Genomic DNA, 20,540 nt, shown 5'->3' with positions numbered 1-20,540 from the left:
AATAATGCAAATTATATAAATATAGGAGCAATTTTTTTTAAAAAAACATTAACCTAAAAATATTATAATTTTGATTAAAAGTTTAATATCATTTGATTGTTTGAAAGCATAAATAAATCTCCTAAATTAAATCATTTTTTAATTTAAATCATGAGAAAAAAATATTTTGGTCAGGATTGATGCAAAACTTATTTTCTAAATCATGTTGAACTTAAATTTTGTTTTTAAAAAATAACTATATATATAATAATAACCTTTATTTCTAAAATAATTTTTATATCTAAATAAATACATGCATTTCGATTAATAGATTAAATTGGAATCCACAAAATATTTTAAATAACTTTAAAATTATCCTATAATATTTATTAAATATTATATATACGATCTTCTCCTTAATCGTATATATAAATATATAGAGAAACCATCTGAATTCACTACTAAAACTAAAAAAATATATTATATTATACAATACAATATTTTTCAATAGAACTTGTTTTGTTTTTGCTGTTACAGCTTTTTTAATGTGCCGGGTTCATTGACATTTAAAAAACCAACAAAGAAAAAGAGTGGTATGCGGTAGGTACTGCATTGACTCAAATGCAGGGACATGAGCCTCTCATATATACGATTAAAAGTCTTCTCTTTTTTTTGTTTTTTTTTATTAAACCCTTCATTTTTTTTCGTAGTGTCTTCTTCCTTCCGACAATCAGAAATATGACACATTTTTCTTCCCTCATGGATGGATTGCTCTTTGACAATATTAATGCATTCTCAAAAGTCGTAATACAATGACCATTCAAAATTTCAACAGCAAATGCCCAGAAAATGATTTCATTCTTCCAAAAGATGTATCTAATTTACTTTTTACCTTAATCATCAACATTTTTCTCTTAATACTCTTCTCTTTCCTTGCTTTTGCATGTAGCACATATAAATATTTTAAAAAATAAAAATAAAGAAGGACGTATTTAAATTTCAGAAACTCATAATAAGTTAGAACGAGTCTAATTGAAAATGATTAATTAAGTTAAGTAATGTCAAGTCTGGGATGATCGATTCGATTTTATGGAAGTTTCTTATCAGTCATTAGGATAAATCAGGAAGCACACATGATGACCAACCCAGAAGCTCAGCATCCGTTGATTACACTCCCCATTTGAAAGAAAAATTCCCTACAAATACGCCCGATTACTTGGGAGATAATCTGAATATTTTACCATGGTACCATAATCCTGGAGACAGTACAAGTCTAATTAAAGCTCTTTAAGTTTATCAATAAGCCTATTAATAAATTTTGATTGAAATTTAATATTAGATTTAAAAGATTTGGATTTCTTAAAAGTGCGTCATATATTAGAATAGGTTAGTACAATAAAAATATTTATAATGTTTATGTTTAATTCTAACATTTCTATTATAAATTTTGTATATACTTTAATTATCTTAAAGTCATAAATTTTAAAAATTTTCTAATCATTGTTATTAATGATTTCAAATTAATATCTTTCGATACATATAAATTTCAGACATTTTAAAAATTTAGCACGTCTAAACTCATTGATAAACTTAAAATTTTTTAATTTAATTCATTTCAACTACTATTAATTTCTATCTTCGGAGTTTAAATATATCATTCTTTACCATTTTTTTTTTAGAATCAGTGCCAGAACCGTACTGATAGTGCTGGTATTTAAATTATGATGTTATTTAAAAGAAATCATTGATTTTTAAGTTATAGTGTTGATTTCTAATAACTATAATTATAATGGTGCCGACGTTTAAAAATTAACATCATGAAAAAAAAATAGAAGAGATACGAGAGGGAAGATAAAATAGGAAATTACAAAGAGAGGAAAATGCAAAAAGGGAAGAAAAAAACAAGAGAAGAGGGGAAAGTGAAAAATCAACTGTTAGTGGATGGAGTAAAATGAAAATTAGAGGCGCCTGTTAGGCATTCTGAATATTCATAAGCACTTTGGAAATTTGCCGACATTCCAATCCTATCTTCTCTTTTTGTATTTATTGTCAGGCTTTCTAATATAAATGATATCCTTTCATTCATCTGTGCACAATCTTTCATGTGGCAAATAAATGGAAGATTATTCGTTTATTGTCTCAATATCTCTTATTATTATTATAGAGCAGAAAATTTTCAAGAAAATATTAAAAAATAGCCATAGAAATTTATGGCCTACTATTTGACTTTTTTTTTTTTTTTGACCTTATCATTTTTTATGTATATCCTTATCTATGTCCTTAAAATTCTTTTCCTATGGATATCATTTTTTTTATTATTATTGGATAAAATTTTTAGTGATTTATCTTCCTGGCTAGCCAGTAGGAGTTCACCTTGAAAGAACTTTAAGATACAGCTCCAAATTTTGTTTTTTTCCTTACCAATAGATGGAGGATGATCGTCTGAGTAACATAGTTGGTATTTACGTGGAATTAATATTGCTATAATAAGTTATATGGTCGATTTCCTAGATGATATATCTATAATTCACTTTTAGATCGTATAAGACCGCACTAAAAAACGAGGATTATCATCTTTTCGTAGTAGATGGAAGATTATCCTTCACTTATAACATGCCAAAAGGACAACCTAACGTAAAAAGACGAGCATTATCATCTTTCCGTGTAATAGTTGGAAGATTATCCTTCACTTATAACATGCCAAAAAGACAACCTAACGTAGACTCACATTGACACGGAAAACATAGTGGCCAGTGCCAACGTAGAACATTGAATTACAGATCCTGACCTACCCCAGATATATGAGTACAGAGTATCTCACTGACTGATGTAAACCTTGCATAATGTATTGCGAATCTTCATTTTGTTAACATAATGTTAAAGATGATGATCAAGTTGCATGATGGAGGAAATATTTGACTGTGATTGAAACTAAGTGTGGAACAGTGGCAGCCATTTAATTTGACTTTGCCACTTTGTGATTGCAAGTCCCAGATTCACACTCCTGGAGTGCGACCTCGACTTTGGTGACTAGTTAGCCATGAAGGGAGCGGATGCCCTATAAATACCCCTCCTTCCCTCCCCTGCTTCATCACCACACCAGCTCGTGTTTCCTTAACATAGCTAGTAGTGTGCAGCTGAAATGGCTAATAGAGCTCGCGTTAAGCTTTGGGCTGCTGCCTTCATCGCCCTTGTGAGCTTCCAGCTTGCGTTGGCAGCTAGATCGCTCACCGGGGCTGCCGCAGGAGGCGGTGGCGGAGGTGGAGGAGGAGGCGGAGGCGGAGGTGGAGGCTCTGGCAGTGGTTCTGGATATGGCTCCGGCTCCGGCTCTGGATATGGTGAGGGTGCCGGTGGAGGGAGTGCCGGAGGGTACGGTAGAGGAGGAGGAGGAGGCGGTGGCGGAGGAGAAGGAGGCGGAGGCGGTTCTGGCTCTGGGTCCGGCAGCGGTTATGGTTCAGGATATGGTGAGGGCGCTGGAGGAGGAAGCGCCGGAGGGTATGGGAAAGGAGGCGGTGGCGGCGGCGGCAGCGGAGGCGGTGGCGGTGGGGGAGAAGGGGGAGGTGTAGGCTCTGGCTCTGGTTACGGGCAAGGGTATGGATCGGGTTACGGTGCGGGTGGTGGAGCTGGTAATGCTGGAGGATACGGAAAGGGCGGCGGCGGCGGAGGTGGTGGCGGCGGAGGAGAGGGCGGTGGTGTTGGGTCGGGATCCGGGTCCGGTCAGGGGTATGGATCTGGATCTGGATCTGGCTCCGGCGCGGGTGGTGCACATGGTGGTGGCTATGGTCGTGGCGGCGGTGGTGGAGGCGGCGGCGGCGAGGGATCAGGTGGGGGCACTGGCTCAGGCTCCGGGTCTGGGTCTGGGTCTGGGTCTGGTTACGGCAGTGGAGGTGGAAATGGCCATAATTAGATGACTAGTTTTCTATGTATTATACGGGTATAATCATACAAGACATGGTTGTTCGTGCTGTGCCAGCAGCGCTACCGCATAATGAATAAATGAAAGCTATTTTGCTATTTATAATTAGGGAGGATGCTTAATTATGCATGTCGTTACGTTCTTCTTAGTGAAAAATTTACTATTTATATAAGAAAAAAAAGTGAAAGCTGCCCATTAGCTACTTGACACGTTAGACGTGCACCTCATTTGCCACACAGCCGCCGCAGTGTTTTTTTTTTTAAAAAAATTGTATGTATCATTTCAAGGAATAATTAAGAAATCTTCCAAGAAATTTAATGTTTTAACAAATATAACAATTTTTTTTTAATTTTAATAAATTTTTATATGAATTTTCAATGTTGTCGATCCTGTCCGAAAGCGTGAAGTTGGAAAGTTGAGAGGTGGCGGCTTTGCTGACCAAACGTGAATTTCACTCTGTTCTGTAAAACAGATGACATCAATGCCGGGCCAAGGAAGGGGTCTGACGTTGGCCCTCCGACGCTCAAGTCAGTCACCGGAATGTGGAAAAAAATGGAATAACAGTAGAACTATTCGTAAATAGTAGATAACGCGTACCTCCGCCGGTGATGAACCCGCCTTTATATAGAGCCTTGGTGGGCAGCTTGTGGCTTCTCGAGGTATGAGTACGCTCTCTCATGTGTCCCATGAAAAGACCTTGTCAGGAAAGTACCTCTGACATCATACCTTAACAGAGCATGCATATCCCTACGCGACAGTAGAAGCTTCTGTTGTGTGATCCGCCTGTTGACGATGCCTCATGTCAACAACACTATCTCCCAAAAGGATGTCGAGAGATACTACAGTAATCCCATTACTTGGCCGAGCGAGGTAACCGCTCAACCAGGACTCCGCTCCGTGCATGGCCAGGTCCTGCTGCTTGGCCAAGCGGGGTAGCCGCTCGACCGAGACTTCTCCGCTCTGTCAGGCTCCGTGGTTCTTCTATATGGTGACAATGTAGTAACATATCTTCTCCCATTTAGACCAGCTATGCGGTCTTCCTGTAAAATACTGAAAATAGGCGAATATTAATAAGGGAATTTTCCGGAATTTTTGAAAAATTTTCGGAAATTTTTCGGAGCTCGTACGGACAAGTTAACGGGGATAAAAACGGGGCCCAGAAAAGTCTGTTTAGGCTACCCCATTTAAATGAGGAAAAGTTGAATTTCTTAATTTTCCTTTTCTTTATTTATTTTCCCTTTTCTTCATTTTCTTTCCACCGTTCTCTTTTCCTCGCCGTTTCCCTCTTCCCTGAGACCTTCTCCCCCCTCGCGCCCGCAAACCTTCTGCCCTAACCGCCCACGGCGGTTTTCCTCCATTCCCTCACTTGCATAAGGCCAGGATCAAGAGAAGTCGGTGTTCTCTTCTCCCTCTCCGCAGCCGACGCCTTCTTCTTACTATTTCTCCAAGCGCCGGCGACGCGCGAGCACAGCCGAACCGAGCCCTCTTTGCCCTAGCGCCGGCCCGCCACCGAGCCCTAGCATCTCCGCCGACGCCGAGCAGTGCGGGCGACCCATCCTCTGCCCTAGACTCATTCAGCACCGCCGGCCACCCCGTGCCCTAGCCGAGCCCTTGCCGTGGAGTTCCCAGCGCCGCCGCCGCCTCACGGGACATCGCCGAACCCGATTTCTCTCGTCTCTCCTCCTTCCTGAGCCGCACCAGGCGCTGCCATCACTTGAGGCCGGACGGGGCAGTGTAGACCGCTACCTCTTCAGTTGCCCTAGCCTTCGTCCACTGCAGATTTCCTCATAGTTGTCCTCGGCAGATCGCTGCCCACTTTCGTGCATTACTTCTTTACTGTCGATCAACTCACTTGTTGCTGTGCCATCGACGGTGTTGATTTGGGGCTCAGATCATAGAGGTTAGGGTACTGCCCTAATTGGTTGTATAGGGTATTTAATTGTTGCTGTGTGTTTTATTGTGATTCTGGCAGTGTGGAGGATTTCCAGCAGCAATTACTTCGTTGACAGCAAGTTGTCCTACGGAGCAACACCTGTGGAGGTTTCGGCTTAAGGTAAGGGTTTAGTGTGGATTGATTATGTTTATGTTGGGAATAGGTAGATTGGATTAGCTTTAGACTTTTAATCTAATGTTATGATTAGGGTTAAAGGAAATTAACCCTAGTTAATTGTTGGATTTAATTTAGGAAGGTCGAGATTATGGTTTAGGGTTTTTTCCTAAATTATTCTTAAGGATTTTTATTTAGCTATTCGTTTAATTTGTAGCTAAATAAAAATGTATGTTTGATATCACAGGACTTTGACGCGAGACGAGTATCTCGATGTCGGATTTGGACATTCCTATTGGAGGCGGATACTTTTGACTTATGTCATTTGATATACATAGTAGTGAACTTAACAAGTTGCATTAATTATGTTCTTATTTGTTCCGGTTAATCACTACCCGATACTTGTTACATGATTGATTGATTTCTTGTTTTGCATCTCATGTATTCCTTACCTGTTGATACATGCTTATAGGAGTAGTGATATACCATGCTTCACCATGTTCAGGATCTAGGTTTTATACCTTCTGTGTACCTTTGATTTGATTTGATTCGTTGACCTATGATGCACTTTTATATATATGTGGATTAGGTCAGGATATTTTGTGGTTAGTGTCATGCACCATTTGCATGATTGCATGCTGTGCGATAGTCCGCTCCATTATTGTTGAGCACATCGCCAGTTACATGGATCTGCACACACCACCACTCATGGGTTAGTGGTCGATTCAGGCAAAGTGTGTTGCAGCAGGGACTCTGTTAGGCACCGTTGGTCCGCTCATGGGTAGTGTGACACAACGTGTTATCCGGCAGGGATTCCTCCCCGTCATCGTGTACCGGGAGTTGAGAGCATTGCGCTCCCCCATTTATGATTTGGGGTAGGAGGATAGGTGTACTCCGACAGCATCCCGTCCACTCGGTCACTCATTAGGAGTAGTGACGACAGAGTGCACGGTTGTCACAGCCCTACCCACTCGGCCTCACTATTGTGTGAGATGATCGACTGGCGTCAGGGGTGACCAGGACGCATTATTGGCATCATATGCATGATGCATTTATTGCTTGTGTTTGTGTTTGCTGCATTTATATGCTGCATATTGTTTGGATACCTATGTTTGACATGCATACAGGATTTCCATATCACTCGGACTGTTTGTCCTTATACCCAGGTCCTGGTTAGTACAGTTTCTCTCCTGTTTACTTCAGATGCATTTTTATCTTTCTTATATCAGGAGACTGTACGCATGATTAGTGCTAGGTGTTATTTCCCTACTTTGTATATCAGTTGTACCTGCCGAGTGTTGGACTCACCCCGCCTCCATTGTTGTTATATTTTCAGGTTGAGACTGTCTGAAGCAGTTCCAGTCGCTAGTCCCCATCTGCACGTAGTGCTAGTCCTCTGCTGGTCTTGAGTTGTTATTTTATCTTAGTTTCGCTATCAGACTTTGTTTTTAGTCTTGTATTGTTTTACTTATGGATCTTGTATGGATTCTTATCGTTGATGGACTTTGTTGTGGTTTGGATATGTTTTACTCCATGCCTGCCTGGACGAAAGAAGAGGTGAGCTTGGCGGATTTGAGCTTTACGAGTGTAGTGGAGTAGGGTTGATTTCGAGTCAGAGTATATTCTTCCGTTTACTTGTTATATAAACTGCGTGGAATGTCTGTGTATTGTATTTTATTTCTGCTATTATTCCAGCCGCATGTGGCTGAGGTATGTGGATATGTAGAAAGTTTCAAATTGTCCGCCGTACAAGGGAGATGCTGCCGAAATTTCTTCAGACAGGGACTCCTCCGGGGCGTGACACTTCCTCTACGTCCTGCTGCTCCGTATTGAGCGTCAACTATCTTGCATATCATCCCGAGCCAGAATGGGGGTCGGCTCGGACCCATCTCCTGTCGGTCGGGGCCTGACCACCCGACCGACCATTGCAATTGTCATCCGTTCGACCATTTGACACCTGAGCGTTGACCACCTTGACTTTGACCTCCATCCTGACAGTTGACCTTGTGTCAGGTAGGCCTCCCTCCATCGCTGCATCACAAGCCCCCCCTCAAGTCTAGTGGAAGGAGGGCGCAAGTCCGACTGACTGGACCAGTAGAATCTTCGATGGCTTCCACGCCTTTGTCGTTCGGCTTCGCATGTCCCGATTGGGTATACAAATTGTGCTTCGGCCGTTCGGTTGTGTGATAATCGCTTACATGTGTCGCTCGGGCAATGTGTGGCAACACTTGAGAATTTTTTTTTCTTACGCTCCTCGGCTGAGCGCCCTGACGTCACCCGAATTTCTTGGAGACAATGCAAATCTCGGATCATTATGGCCAAGCACGCGACCATACCTTTTAATTAAGCCTCATTAATGTCGTCCGGTGATTGAGCGCTACGTGTCCTCCTTTCTTCCATTGTATGTTTGACGTGGCAGGCGGATATCCACTGACGACGTGATAGACGCCTTTTCAAATTCAACGGCTGGATCTCTACCTAGTTTTTTGCAACCTTGGATCGGACGGACTAGGATTGTCGGCTGCGAGGTTTATATATCTCGTGTGCGTCGCCATCTTCCTCACATCTCGTACCCTCGTCTTCGAGCTTCTCGACAATGTTTCATCCAAATTTGATATTTTGCTCCAAGCTCTTGTAAAATATATTATAGTCTAAATAACAAAATTAACTATAAAATAGAGTTAACACAAATGCATAAATTATAAATTAAATTATGTATTACCAAGACCATGATATAATCTTGGTTCCAAGTTAGATTTTTAATTTGGATATAAGTTGGACTAACGCTTATATTCCCACTAGGACTTGTACTCACTAGATATCTTTCCTTCAATTGCTTACCTAACTTTCCATTTGTAGAATCACTTGATGTCTGATCTGGAGATTGTTGGTGCAATCATTCCCCAGATCAAGGTTGACTAGTTTGACTAAGGTCCAATGGATTTGAGCTTGAGTTTTGATATTTTGATAATATGTTGTCGATAATATATTTGGACAATATGTGAGAAAGACCAAATAGGTCAAGGAGGACCAATACTTGACTGGTAAAGTCCTAACCGGAGGTTAGGCAAGACAGCGCAAGTTCTAATTCGAGGGTTAGACAAATGGAAAGTCCAAGCGAGTCAAAGAGGACCGCACATTGACAAGGAAAGTCCTAACTGGGGTTAAGCAAAGAAAAGAGTAAGTAGCTCAAGGAGGATCACATGTTGGCAAGGAAAGTCCAAGTGGATTAAGGAGGATCATACGTCGGTAAAGAAAAGTCTTAACTGCGATTAGACAAAGGAAAGTCCAAGTGGGTCAAGGAGGACCACACCTTGGTAAGGTAAAGTCCTAACTGCGGTTATGCAAGAAGAAATTCTAAGTGGATGCAAGGAGGACCGTACTTAGTGATCGGAAGTCCAACGAAAAATTGACAAAGTCTAAGTGACTCAAAAGGTTGACCAGACACTTAGTGATAAAGTCTCAATAGGTCACGATTAATCGAAGGTTGGGCCAGTGAACCCTAGACTTGGGCTAAGTAAGTTAGGATTGGGTAATCGATCAGTGTTATGCCAATCGATTAGTGTATCGATTGGCCTCACTTCTTTGTGACACAGAGGAATTCTCAATCGATCAACTGATTGATTGAGAGCTGCGCCAATCAATCAGTCCAATCAATTAGTGGATTGATTGAGCGCACTTTTCCACTACGCACAGAGACATTCTCAATCGATCAGGTGATCGATTGAGCAGCATCAATCGATTGAGAGCTGGTTTTTGTAAAGCACAGTGTGCACTGTGCTAAATCGATTGGGAAGTTGCACCAATCGATTGAGAGAACCTCACGACAAATAGAGAGCTTCTGGATTGATCAAGTGATCAATTGAGCTGTAGGTGATCCATTGAGCGTGTTTGTGTCACAAAGCACAGTAGATTCCTCGTGAGACCGTGATCGATTGGGTGATTGATCAAGAGGAGCTTAATCGATCAGATGATTGATTGCGAAGTGAAAAAAAGAGTCATTGCGAGATTTGGACGATTGGATGCACTTGGATCTAACGTGGCAATTGATTGAGAATAAGACCAATCGATTGGGAGCCCTAACCAAATAATGCAAATTATATAAATTCAGGAGCAATTTAAAAAAAAACATTAACTTAAAAATATTATAATTTTGATTACATTTTTAATATCATTTGGTTATTTGAAAGCATAAATAAATTCTCCTAAATTAAATTATTTTTTAATTTAAAGTCTAAGAAAAAATATTTTGGTCATGCAAAACTTATTTTCTAAATAATTTTGAACTTAAATTTTGTTTTTAAAAAATAACTATATATATAATAATAACCTTTATTTTTAAAATAATTTTATATCTAAATAAATACATGCATTTTAATAGATTATATTGGAATGATGGAATCCACAAAATATATTTAAATAGCTTTAAAATTATCCTATAATATTTATTAAATATTATATATTCGATCTTCTCCTTAAGGGCGTGTTTGGTTCAAGTTATCAAACATAACCTTGGTTATGTGATTACCTGGTAATCACATAACCAAGGTTATGGGGAATAAAATATAACCATAATGCTGTTTGGTTCAATTAAGATAATACTATAATTTAATTTAACATTTACTATATTACCCTTAGTTGAATTTGATATTCAATTAATTTTTAAAAATAAATTAAATTAAATTAATAATATTAATAAATAATAAGTTGATGAAATATGTAATAAATAAATATAATTGATTTGAGATTTTTAAAAATTTAATATATATATATATATATAATTAAAATAAAGTTAAATATTTGATTAAAAATTTTAATTCTATCTCGTTCTATATATATATATATATAATATATATATTTATGCTGCGGCACGTATATTCCTGATCGGTCTCTGGACCGATCAGGGAACCTCCTGATCGATCAGGGAACTTCCTGACCGATCAGGGAAACTCCTGATCGGTCTGTAGACCGATCAGAAAATTATCTGATCGGTCTACAGACCGATCAGGAGTTTCCCTGATCGGTCACCAGACCGATCAGGAAGCCGCACACGAGGGTAATTTTGGAATAAATAATTTGATAATCTCGGCATCGTCAAAAACCTTAGATTTCGGAGGTAATGCAATTCCGGGTTGCATGCCGACTTTGCTGACGTGGCGGGAATTATTTATTACCGTGAATCACTCATTACCTAAACCAAACAAGGTTTTTGTTGATAACCTACCAAGATTATCAATGATAACCCTCAACCAAACACCCCTAATTATATATATAAATATATAGAGAACCCATCTGAATTCACTACTAAAACTAAAAAAATATTATATTAAACAATACAATATTTTTCAATAGAACTTGTTTTGTTTTTGCTGTTACAGCTTATTTAATGCGCCGGGTTCATTGACATTTAAAAAAACCAACAAAGAAAAAGAGTGGTATGCGGTAGGTACTGCATTGACTCGAATGCAGGGACATGAGCCTCTCATATATAGGACTTAAAGTCTTCTCTTTTTCCTTTTTTTGGGATAAACCCTTCTTTTTTTTCGTAGTGTCTTCTTCCTTCCGACAATCAGAAATATGACACATTTTTCTTCCCATGGATGGATTGCTCTTTGACAATATTAATGCATTCTCAAAAGTCATACCATTTAAAATTTCAACAGCAAATGCCCAAAATATGATTTCATTCTTCCAAAAGATGTATCTAATTTACTTTTTACCCCCAATCATCAACATTCTTCTCTTTCTCCTCTTCTCTTTCCTTGCTTTTGCATATAGCACATATAAATAAAAAAATAAAATAAAGAATGACGTATTTAAATTTCAGAGCACCTTAGAAACTCATAATAATTAGAATGAGTCTAATTAAACTTCATTAAGTCTATGGATAAATTTTATTAATAGATTTCAATTAAAATTTAATATTAAATCTAGAAGATTTAGATTTCTTAAAAGTCCTCATATATTGAAAGAGATTAGTACAATGAAAATATTTATGATATTTATGCTTAATTATAACATCTCTACTATAAGTTTTGTATATATGTCAATTGTCTTAAACGTATAAACTTTGAAAATTTTTTGATCATTGTTAAGACTTCAAGCTAATATCTCTCGGTATATATAAATTTTAGGACATTTTAAAAATTTATAGCATGTCTAAATTTATTGATGAAGTTAGAAAGTTTTAATTAATTTCATTCCAACTAATATTAATTTCTATAATGCTTCTAAATTTAAATATATCATTCTTTAACAATTTTTTTTTAAAAAAAAATCAGTGCCACAACAGTACTAATAGTGCTGGTATTTAAATTATGGTGTTATTTAAAAGAAATCATTGATTTTTAAGTTATAGTGTTGATTTCTAAAAACTATAATTATAATGGTTAACATCATGAAAAAAAAATAGAAGAGATACGAGAGGGAAGATAAAATAGAAAATTACAAAGAGAGGAAAATGCAAAAAGGGGAAAAAAACAAGAGAAGAGGGGAAAGTGAAGAATCAACTGTTAGTGGAGGGAGTAAAATGAAAATTAGAGGCGCCTGTTTGGCATTGTGAATATTCATATAAGCACTTTGGAAATTTGCCGACATTCCAATCCTATCTTCTCTTTTTGTATTTATTGTCAGGCTTTCTAATATAAATGGCATCCTTTCATTCATCTGTGCACAATCTTTCATGGTATTATAAATGGAAGATTATTCGTTTATTGTCTCAATATCTCTTTATATGTATTATTATTAGAGCAGAAAAATTTCAAGAAAATATTAAAAAATAGCCATAAAAATTTATGGCCTACTATTTGACTTTTTTTTTTTTTGACCTTATGATTTTTTATGTATATCCTTATCTATGTCCTTAAAATTCTTTTCCTATGTATATCATTTTTTTTTATTATTATTGGATAAAATTTTTAGTGATTTATCTTCCTGGCTAGCCAGTAGGAGTTCACCTTGAAAGAACTTTAAGATACAGCTCCAAATTTTGTTTTTTTTCCTTGCCAATAGATGGAAGATTATCGTCTGAGTGACATAGTTGGTATTTACGTGGAATATTGCTATAATAAGTTATATGGTCGATTTCCTAGATGATATATCTATAATTCGCTTTTAGATCGTATAAGACCGCACTAAAAAACGAGGATTATCATCTTTTCGTAGTAGATGGAAGATTATCCTTCACTTATAACATGCCAAAAGGACAACCTAACGTAAAAAGACGAGCATTATCATCTTTCCGTGTAATAGTTGGAAGATTATCCTTCACTTATAACATGCCAAAAAGACAACCTAACGTAGACTCACATTGACACGGAAAACATAGTGGCCAGTGCCAACGTAGAACATTGAATTACAGATCCTGACCTACCCCAGATATATGAGTACAGAGTATCTCACTGACTGATGTAAACCTTGCATAATGTATTGCGAATCTTCATTTTGTTAACATAATGTTAAAGATGATGATCAAGTTGCATGATGGAGGAAATATTTGACTGTGATTGAAACTAAGTGTGGAACAGTGGCAGCCATTTAATTTGACTTTGCCACTTTGTGATTGCAAGTCCCAGATTCACACTCCTGGAGTGCGACCTCGACTTTGGTGACTAGTTAGCCATGAAGGGAGCGGATGCCCTATAAATACCCCTCCTTCCCTCCCCTGCTTCATCACCACACCAGCTCGTGTTTCCTTAACATAGCTAGTAGTGTGCAGCTGAAATGGCTAATAGAGCTCGCGTTAAGCTTTGGGCTGCTGCCTTCATCGCCCTTGTGAGCTTCCAGCTTGCGTTGGCAGCTAGATCGCTCACCGGGGCTGCCGCAGGAGGCGGTGGCGGAGGTGGAGGAGGAGGCGGAGGCGGAGGTGGAGGCTCTGGCAGTGGTTCTGGATATGGCTCCGGCTCCGGCTCTGGATATGGTGAGGGTGCCGGTGGAGGGAGTGCCGGAGGGTACGGTAGAGGAGGAGGAGGAGGCGGTGGCGGAGGAGAAGGAGGTGGAGGCGGTTCTGGCTCTGGGTCCGGCAGCGGTTATGGTTCAGGATATGGTGAGGGCGCTGGAGGAGGAAGCGCCGGAGGGTATGGGAAAGGAGGCGGTGGCGGCGGCGGCAGCGGAGGCGGTGGCGGTGGGGGAGAAGGGGGAGGTGTAGGCTCTGGCTCTGGTTACGGGCAAGGGTCTGGATCGGGTTACGGTGCGGGTGGTGGAGCTGGTAATGCTGGAGGATACGGAAAGGGCGGCGGCGGTGGAGGTGGTGGCGGCGGAGGAGAGGGCGGTGGTGTTGGGTCGGGATCCGGGTCCGGTCAGGGGTATGGATCTGGATCTGGCTCCGGCGCGGGTGGTGCACATGGTGGTGGCTATGGTCGTGGCGGCGGTGGTGGAGGCGGCGGCGGCGAGGGATCAGGTGGGGGCACTGGCTCAGGCTCCGGGTCTGGGTCTGGGTCTGGTTACGGCAGTGGAGGTGGAAATGGCCATAATTAGATGACTAACATTCTATGTATTATGTATTATACAAGACATGGGTGTTCGTGCTGTACCAGTAGCGCTACCGCATAATGAATAAATGAAAGCTATTTTGCTAGTTATAATTAGGGAGGATGCTTAATTATGCATGTCGTTACGTTCTTCTTAGTGAAAAATTAAGTATTTATATCAGAAAAAAAAGTGAAAGTCGCCCATTACCTAGTTGACACGTTAGACGTGCACCTCGATTGCCACACAGCACTCTGAGATTTATCTTCTAGTGTACGTCTAACATTATCTTCTTGCACGTGACATCTCGTTAAACGTAGTGATATTTCTTATACCTCGATTATAACATTATCTTTTACATATGACATCACATACTATGTTATCTACAATATAAATTAATTGAACAACTATAATTAAATATAGATAATTTGACAAAATATGATTCTTTATTCATAATGAATGTTTACAAAGCTTAGGCTTTGAGTATACACTCCAACAATCTCCCACTTATATTAATGACTAAGCTGTCATATCTTCTACAATATATCTGATTCTCATTCCCTCCATATGCCGATCAAAAGCTTTCGCCGGAAGGACCTTAGTGAAAGGATCTGCCAGGTTATCCGCTGATGTAATCTTGGCGATGACAACTTCTCCTCGCTTCACGATATCTCGTATCAGGTGGTACTTGCGCTCTATATGTTTACTTGCCTTATGAGCTCGTGGTTCCTTCGAGTTTGCAACTTAGCCATACTGCTTCTTTAGCTGCCTCAAAGGCTGCTACATACTCTACTTCCATGGTTGAGTCCGAAACGCATTTCTGCTTAACACTCCTCCATGAAATGGCTCCACCTCCTAAAGTAAACACATAGCCTGATGTAGACTTACTGTTGTCCCTATCTGATTGGAAATCTGAATCCGTGTAACCCATAGGGAGTAAATCGTCTGCTTGGTAAACTAGCATATAATCTCTAGTCCTTCTCAGGTACTTTAATATATGTTTTACCGCAGTCCAATGTCCTTGTCCAGGGTTACTCTGATATCTGCTGACCATGCCCATGGAAAAACAAATATCAGGTCTCGTACATAGCATTGCATACATAAGGCTTCCTACAGCCGAGGCATAAGGAACTGCTTTCATGTCTTCTATCTCCTTTGAAGTCTTAGGAGACATCTCTTTAGATAGAGCTATTCCATACCTGAAAGGTAAGAAACCTTTCTTGGAATCTTGCATGCTAAAACGAGCAAGGATTGTATCTATATATGAAGCTTGGGACAGACACAACATTCTTTTCTTGCGATCCCTTATTACTTTGATCCCAAATATGTGTGCACACTCTCCTAAGTCCTTCATATCAAATTGTTTGGACAACCATACCCTTACGTCTGACAATACCTTGACATTGTTGCCAATTAACAAAATATCATCTACGTATAGTACAAGAAATACCACCACGTTTCCGTTACACTTCTTATATACACAAGACTCATCCGGACTTTGAATAAATCCATATGACTGGATTACTTCATTAAACCGGATGTTCCAAGATCTAGAAGCTTGCTTCAGTTCATAAATGGACCGATTAAGCTTGCACACTAGATGCTCTTTGCCTTTTTCAATGAACCCTTCTGGTTGCTTCATATGGATGTTTTCTTCAAGACTTCCATTAAGGAAAGCTGTCTTGACATCCATTTGCCAAATCTCATAATCCATATGAGCAGCAATGGATAAGAGTATCCGGATAGACTTAAGCATGGCTACCGGTGAAAAGGTTTCCTCATAATCGATTCCCTCTTTCTGAGTGTACCCTTTTACAACAAGCCTAGCTTTGAAGGTTTCTACCTTCCCGTCTGTCCCTTTTTTCCTTTTGTAGATCCACTTGCATCCAACGGCTTTTACACCATTAGGTGGTTCTACAAGCTCCCAGACCTTATTAGAGTACATAGACTCTATTTCAGAATTCATCGCCTTTTGCCAAGATGCTGCATCTATATGTTGGAGTGCTTCGTCATATGTACGGGGATCAGGTTCATGTTTACCCGGGATCAAGTCCGAAGACTCTCCCAAAAACATGAATCTCTCAGGCTGCCTTACAACCCTCCCATTACGACGAGGCACTGTCTGTGGTTGTGTATTATGTGTGACACGTGTTGCAGTTTCTTGTGGTACGTCATCTTGTACTGTTGGTACTAAAGTAGACGTGTCCTCTCATAGTTCTTCTAAAACAACTTTACTACTGGGCTTGTGATCCATTATATAGTCTTCTTCTAAAAACTGGGCATTAGTGCTAACAATGACCTTCTGGTCTTTAGGACTATAAAATAAACCTCCTTTCGTTCATTTGGGATATCCCACAAACACTCGAACTTCTGTACGAGATTCTAACTTATCTGCATATGGTTTCAGCACATGTGCTGGACTACCCCAAATCCGAATATGTCTTAGACTGGGTTTTCGTCCATTCCACAATTCTATGGGAGTAGAGGAAACTGATTTAGAAGGTACTAATTTCATAACATACAATGCTGTTTCCAGAGCATATCCCCAAAACGAATTTGGTAATTCTGAATAACTCATCATCGATCTAACCATTTCCATAAGAGTCATATTCCTTCGTTCTGCCACACCATTCTGTTGGGGTGTTCCAGGTGTAGACAATTGGATTGAATCCCAGCCTCTGATAAGTAATTCCTAAACTCTCCTAAGAGGTATTCGCCACCACGATCAGATCGTAGTGTCTTGATACTTTTACCTAGTCGTTTCTCCACATCAGCCTTGTACTCTTTGAACTTATCAAAGCACTCGGACTTGCGGCGCATTAGGTAAATGTATCCATATCTTGAATAATCGTCTATAAAAGAGACAAAATATTTAAAACCTCCTCTTGCCTGGACAGACATAGGACCACACAAATCAGAGTGAACCAACTCTAACACTTCTTTGACTCTATACCCCTTGGCCTTGAACGACCTCTTGGTCATTTTATCTTCTAAGCAAGATTCACAAGTTGGAAAATTTTCCAACTCTAATGATCCCAAAAGTCCATCGGCTATAAGTCTCTGAATCCTATTTAAGTTAATATGACCAAGCCTTAGATGCCAAAGATATGCTTGGTTCATTTCCGAAGGTTCTTTTCTCTTATTAGAATTAGAAGATGAGTTATAAATTTCCATGTTTTGCTTTGTGGAAGAAATTGAATTTAAAGTATACAAATTGCCAACCAATGCACCAGAACAGATAATCACATTATTTCTTTTAATAACTACATCGTTACTGAAAGAAACAGAATATCCATCTAAAAACAGTTTAGAAACTGAAATTAAATTCTTTCTAAAACTGGGTACATAAAGACAATTTCTTAAAACCAAATTTCTATTTCTACTAAAAGATAAGTAGACGTCTCCCACTGCAACAGCTGCCACCTTAGTAGCATTGCCCATGTAGACGGTAATTTCTCCTTCAGGTAGTCATCGGGTTTCCTGGAACCCCTGCAAGGAATTGCAGACATGATCAGTGGCTCCCGTATCTACACACCAGGTGCTGGTAGATAACACCGCTAAACATGTTTCAACAACTAGAGCATGAGATATACATTTGTTTTGGTTCCTACGAGGACAGTCCGCCTTCAATGTCCTAGATGAAGCACTTGCCTTCGACTTCTTCACTCCAACTTTAAATCCCGTACTCGAGATTTATTCACTTTCTTTGTTGAACCAAATTGTTTCTTCTTCTTCTTTCCTCTCGGTTTAGAAGTAGAACCATTTTCAAGATAGTGAATTTGAGCATTGTGACGAAATAATCCTTCTGCTGCTTGAAGTTCTGTCAGTGGTTCCGCTAATGAATAAATCCTCTTATTCATATTATAGTTCGGCCGCTCAAAACTTCTAGGTAGCGTTTGGAGGATCATATCGATCTGGGTTTCCCCATCAATTTCTCCTCCAAGGATCTGTATCTCGTTCAGATAAGCCATCATCTTTAGGATATGATCCCTCACAGGAGTACCCTCTTGCATGGTGGCTGTCATTATCTTTCTCATGGCTTCTTGCCTAGAAGCCCTATCCTGATGACCAAAGAGTTCCTTGAGATTGTTCATAATATCATAGGCTGTTGGTAAATCTTGATGTTGATGTTGCAATACATTTGACATTGAAGCCAAAATGTAACACCGCGCCATCTCATCTGCTTTTACCCATTTCCTATGATATTCAATCTCCTCTTGGGTAGATTCACCAGTAAGTGCTTCAGGACAAGGCTCAGTCAGTACAAATTTATAGCTTTCAGCAGTAAGGACAATGTCCAGGTTCCTTTTCCAATCTATGTAATTAGGTCCAGTAAGTCTATTCTGTTGAAGTATGATGGACAGTGGGTTGAAAGTCATCCTAAGAATCACAAATAACTTTTGGTCAGAACTCTAAATTTAGAATAATATTGATTCCTCAAACAATACTATTTTAAATTAACCAACACCTCAAAACACCGTGAATTTTGTATGCCACGTTAGTGTGGACGTATACTAATTCAACATTTGTAAAAGGAGGGTTTTAACCCATTAATTTTATTATCTTGTCAACCTAACTTTTTGACAAATAAAATTAATAGTTGGTATCATTTGGTCACACAAATAATAGCAGTGACTCCGATGGGGAGGATACTATTAGATGTGTCTAAGTGTATACCACTACTTGACACTAAGTCCATTAATAAGATTATGCCCCTTCCGTTGGGGAAGATCACACGCTCTTAATTAATTTCCTATAGTCATCCAAAAATGGAAGTCTGTTCTAGTGATCCGTAAACAAGCTCATCCGTTATGGAGGAAGGCACTCAGAGCCAACGCGCAAGCTTGTTTGTATCACTTACAAACCAGTAATGGAGACCACGGGATTTACTTAAAAATCCCTCTCCCACTTAGTTATTTATAAATGAGGAATTTTAACTATGCTAGCCTACTAAACTTGTAAACTAACATGCACACACAGCACAATATAAAACCAATAAATAGAAAATCTAATTTTCAACTATTATGGCTTTTATCTCTAGTTGTCCTCCGTGTGTTGTCATCCCAAGCTGCTGCCATATTTGGCCAACGCCACCGGGTCCAGCTGTCGCATCCATCTTGCTCCTAGTTCCGCTGCGCCTCTGGTCCTTAGAAGGTTCCACGCTTTGCAAGATTCGATCCGCGACATAAATAGAATTTTACATTTTTGATCCTATATTCCATAAAAGGAATGTACATGTATCTAGATCAAAAATAAAATCCTAATAAATCTAAACACAGCTCCTGCTGTATTTTAATACAATCATGCACACACAGATAAATGCCCTTGACATGTCCAAGGGTCCAATCACACACATAATAACTAAAAGTCATAATAGTTGGATCCTGCATCCACAAAGTTAGCACATCCTACTATTAACCTGCCTAAATTATGTATGACATGTGCATAATTAAACTAATACCAAATACACAGAGGCAAAACCCTAGCTCTGATACCAATTGTTGGTTGCTACTCGGAAAACCTAGAGGTTCCACTGTACAAAAATTTTGTACAAAGGTCTGAACCTTTTCCTAGCTACCATGTGTTCTTTTAAATTAAATTTTGGATCGCCTGCGGAACTTAACACGTTCGACCCAAGTCACCTTAAGTTATTAATTCTATTAAATATTAATTTCCATAATTGGTTCCCAGTACTGACGTGGCGAGGCACATGACCTTCTTGGATATGGGAGCAACCACCACCGACTAGACAAAACCTCTTATGGAAAACTAATATTTAATTTCCTAAAATAACTTTAGGTTAACCGAAAAGAACAATCAAATCACAAGGAAAAGAAAAAACAAAAGAACACAACATCGAAAAACATATTCGAAATTCTAGAATCGTAAGCCTCTTGTATTTGGTATTATTTCCATAAATAACTAGTATGATGCGGAAAGAAAAATTACTAGTTATACTTTTTAGAAAGACCTCTTGATCTTCTACCGTATTCCTCTTCTAACCTCGGACGTTGTGTGGGCAACGATCTTCCGAGATGAGAAATCACCAACCACCTTCTTCTCCTCCTAGCTAGGTTCGGCCAACAATAAGGAAGCTTCACCAAGGAAGAAGATCAAAACACCAACCAAGCT

The 20,540-nt window shown here is 39.2% G+C and overlaps 1 protein-coding gene across 1 annotated transcript; it reads left to right on the top strand.

Annotated features, from left to right (window-relative positions):
• The first annotated feature begins 3,075 nt into the window (after positions 1–3,075).
• LOC121967661 (glycine-rich cell wall structural protein 2-like) lies at positions 3,076–14,527 on the top strand. Its single transcript, XM_042518015.1, has 2 exons — positions 3,076–3,752; positions 14,215–14,527. Exons 1-2 carry the CDS (start codon positions 3,122–3,124, stop codon positions 14,415–14,417), a joined length of 834 nt encoding a protein of 277 aa, XP_042373949.1. The 5' UTR covers positions 3,076–3,121; the 3' UTR covers positions 14,418–14,527.
• Positions 14,528–20,540: the final 6,013 nt, after the last annotated feature.

The sequence above is a fragment of the Zingiber officinale genome, chromosome 3B (genome assembly GCF_018446385.1).
Source record: "Zingiber officinale cultivar Zhangliang chromosome 3B, Zo_v1.1, whole genome shotgun sequence".
Taxonomy (NCBI): Eukaryota; Viridiplantae; Streptophyta; class Magnoliopsida; order Zingiberales; family Zingiberaceae; genus Zingiber; species Zingiber officinale.
The sequence above is the reverse complement of the archived record's forward strand: the minus strand, read 5'-3'. Positions and strand labels throughout refer to the sequence as shown.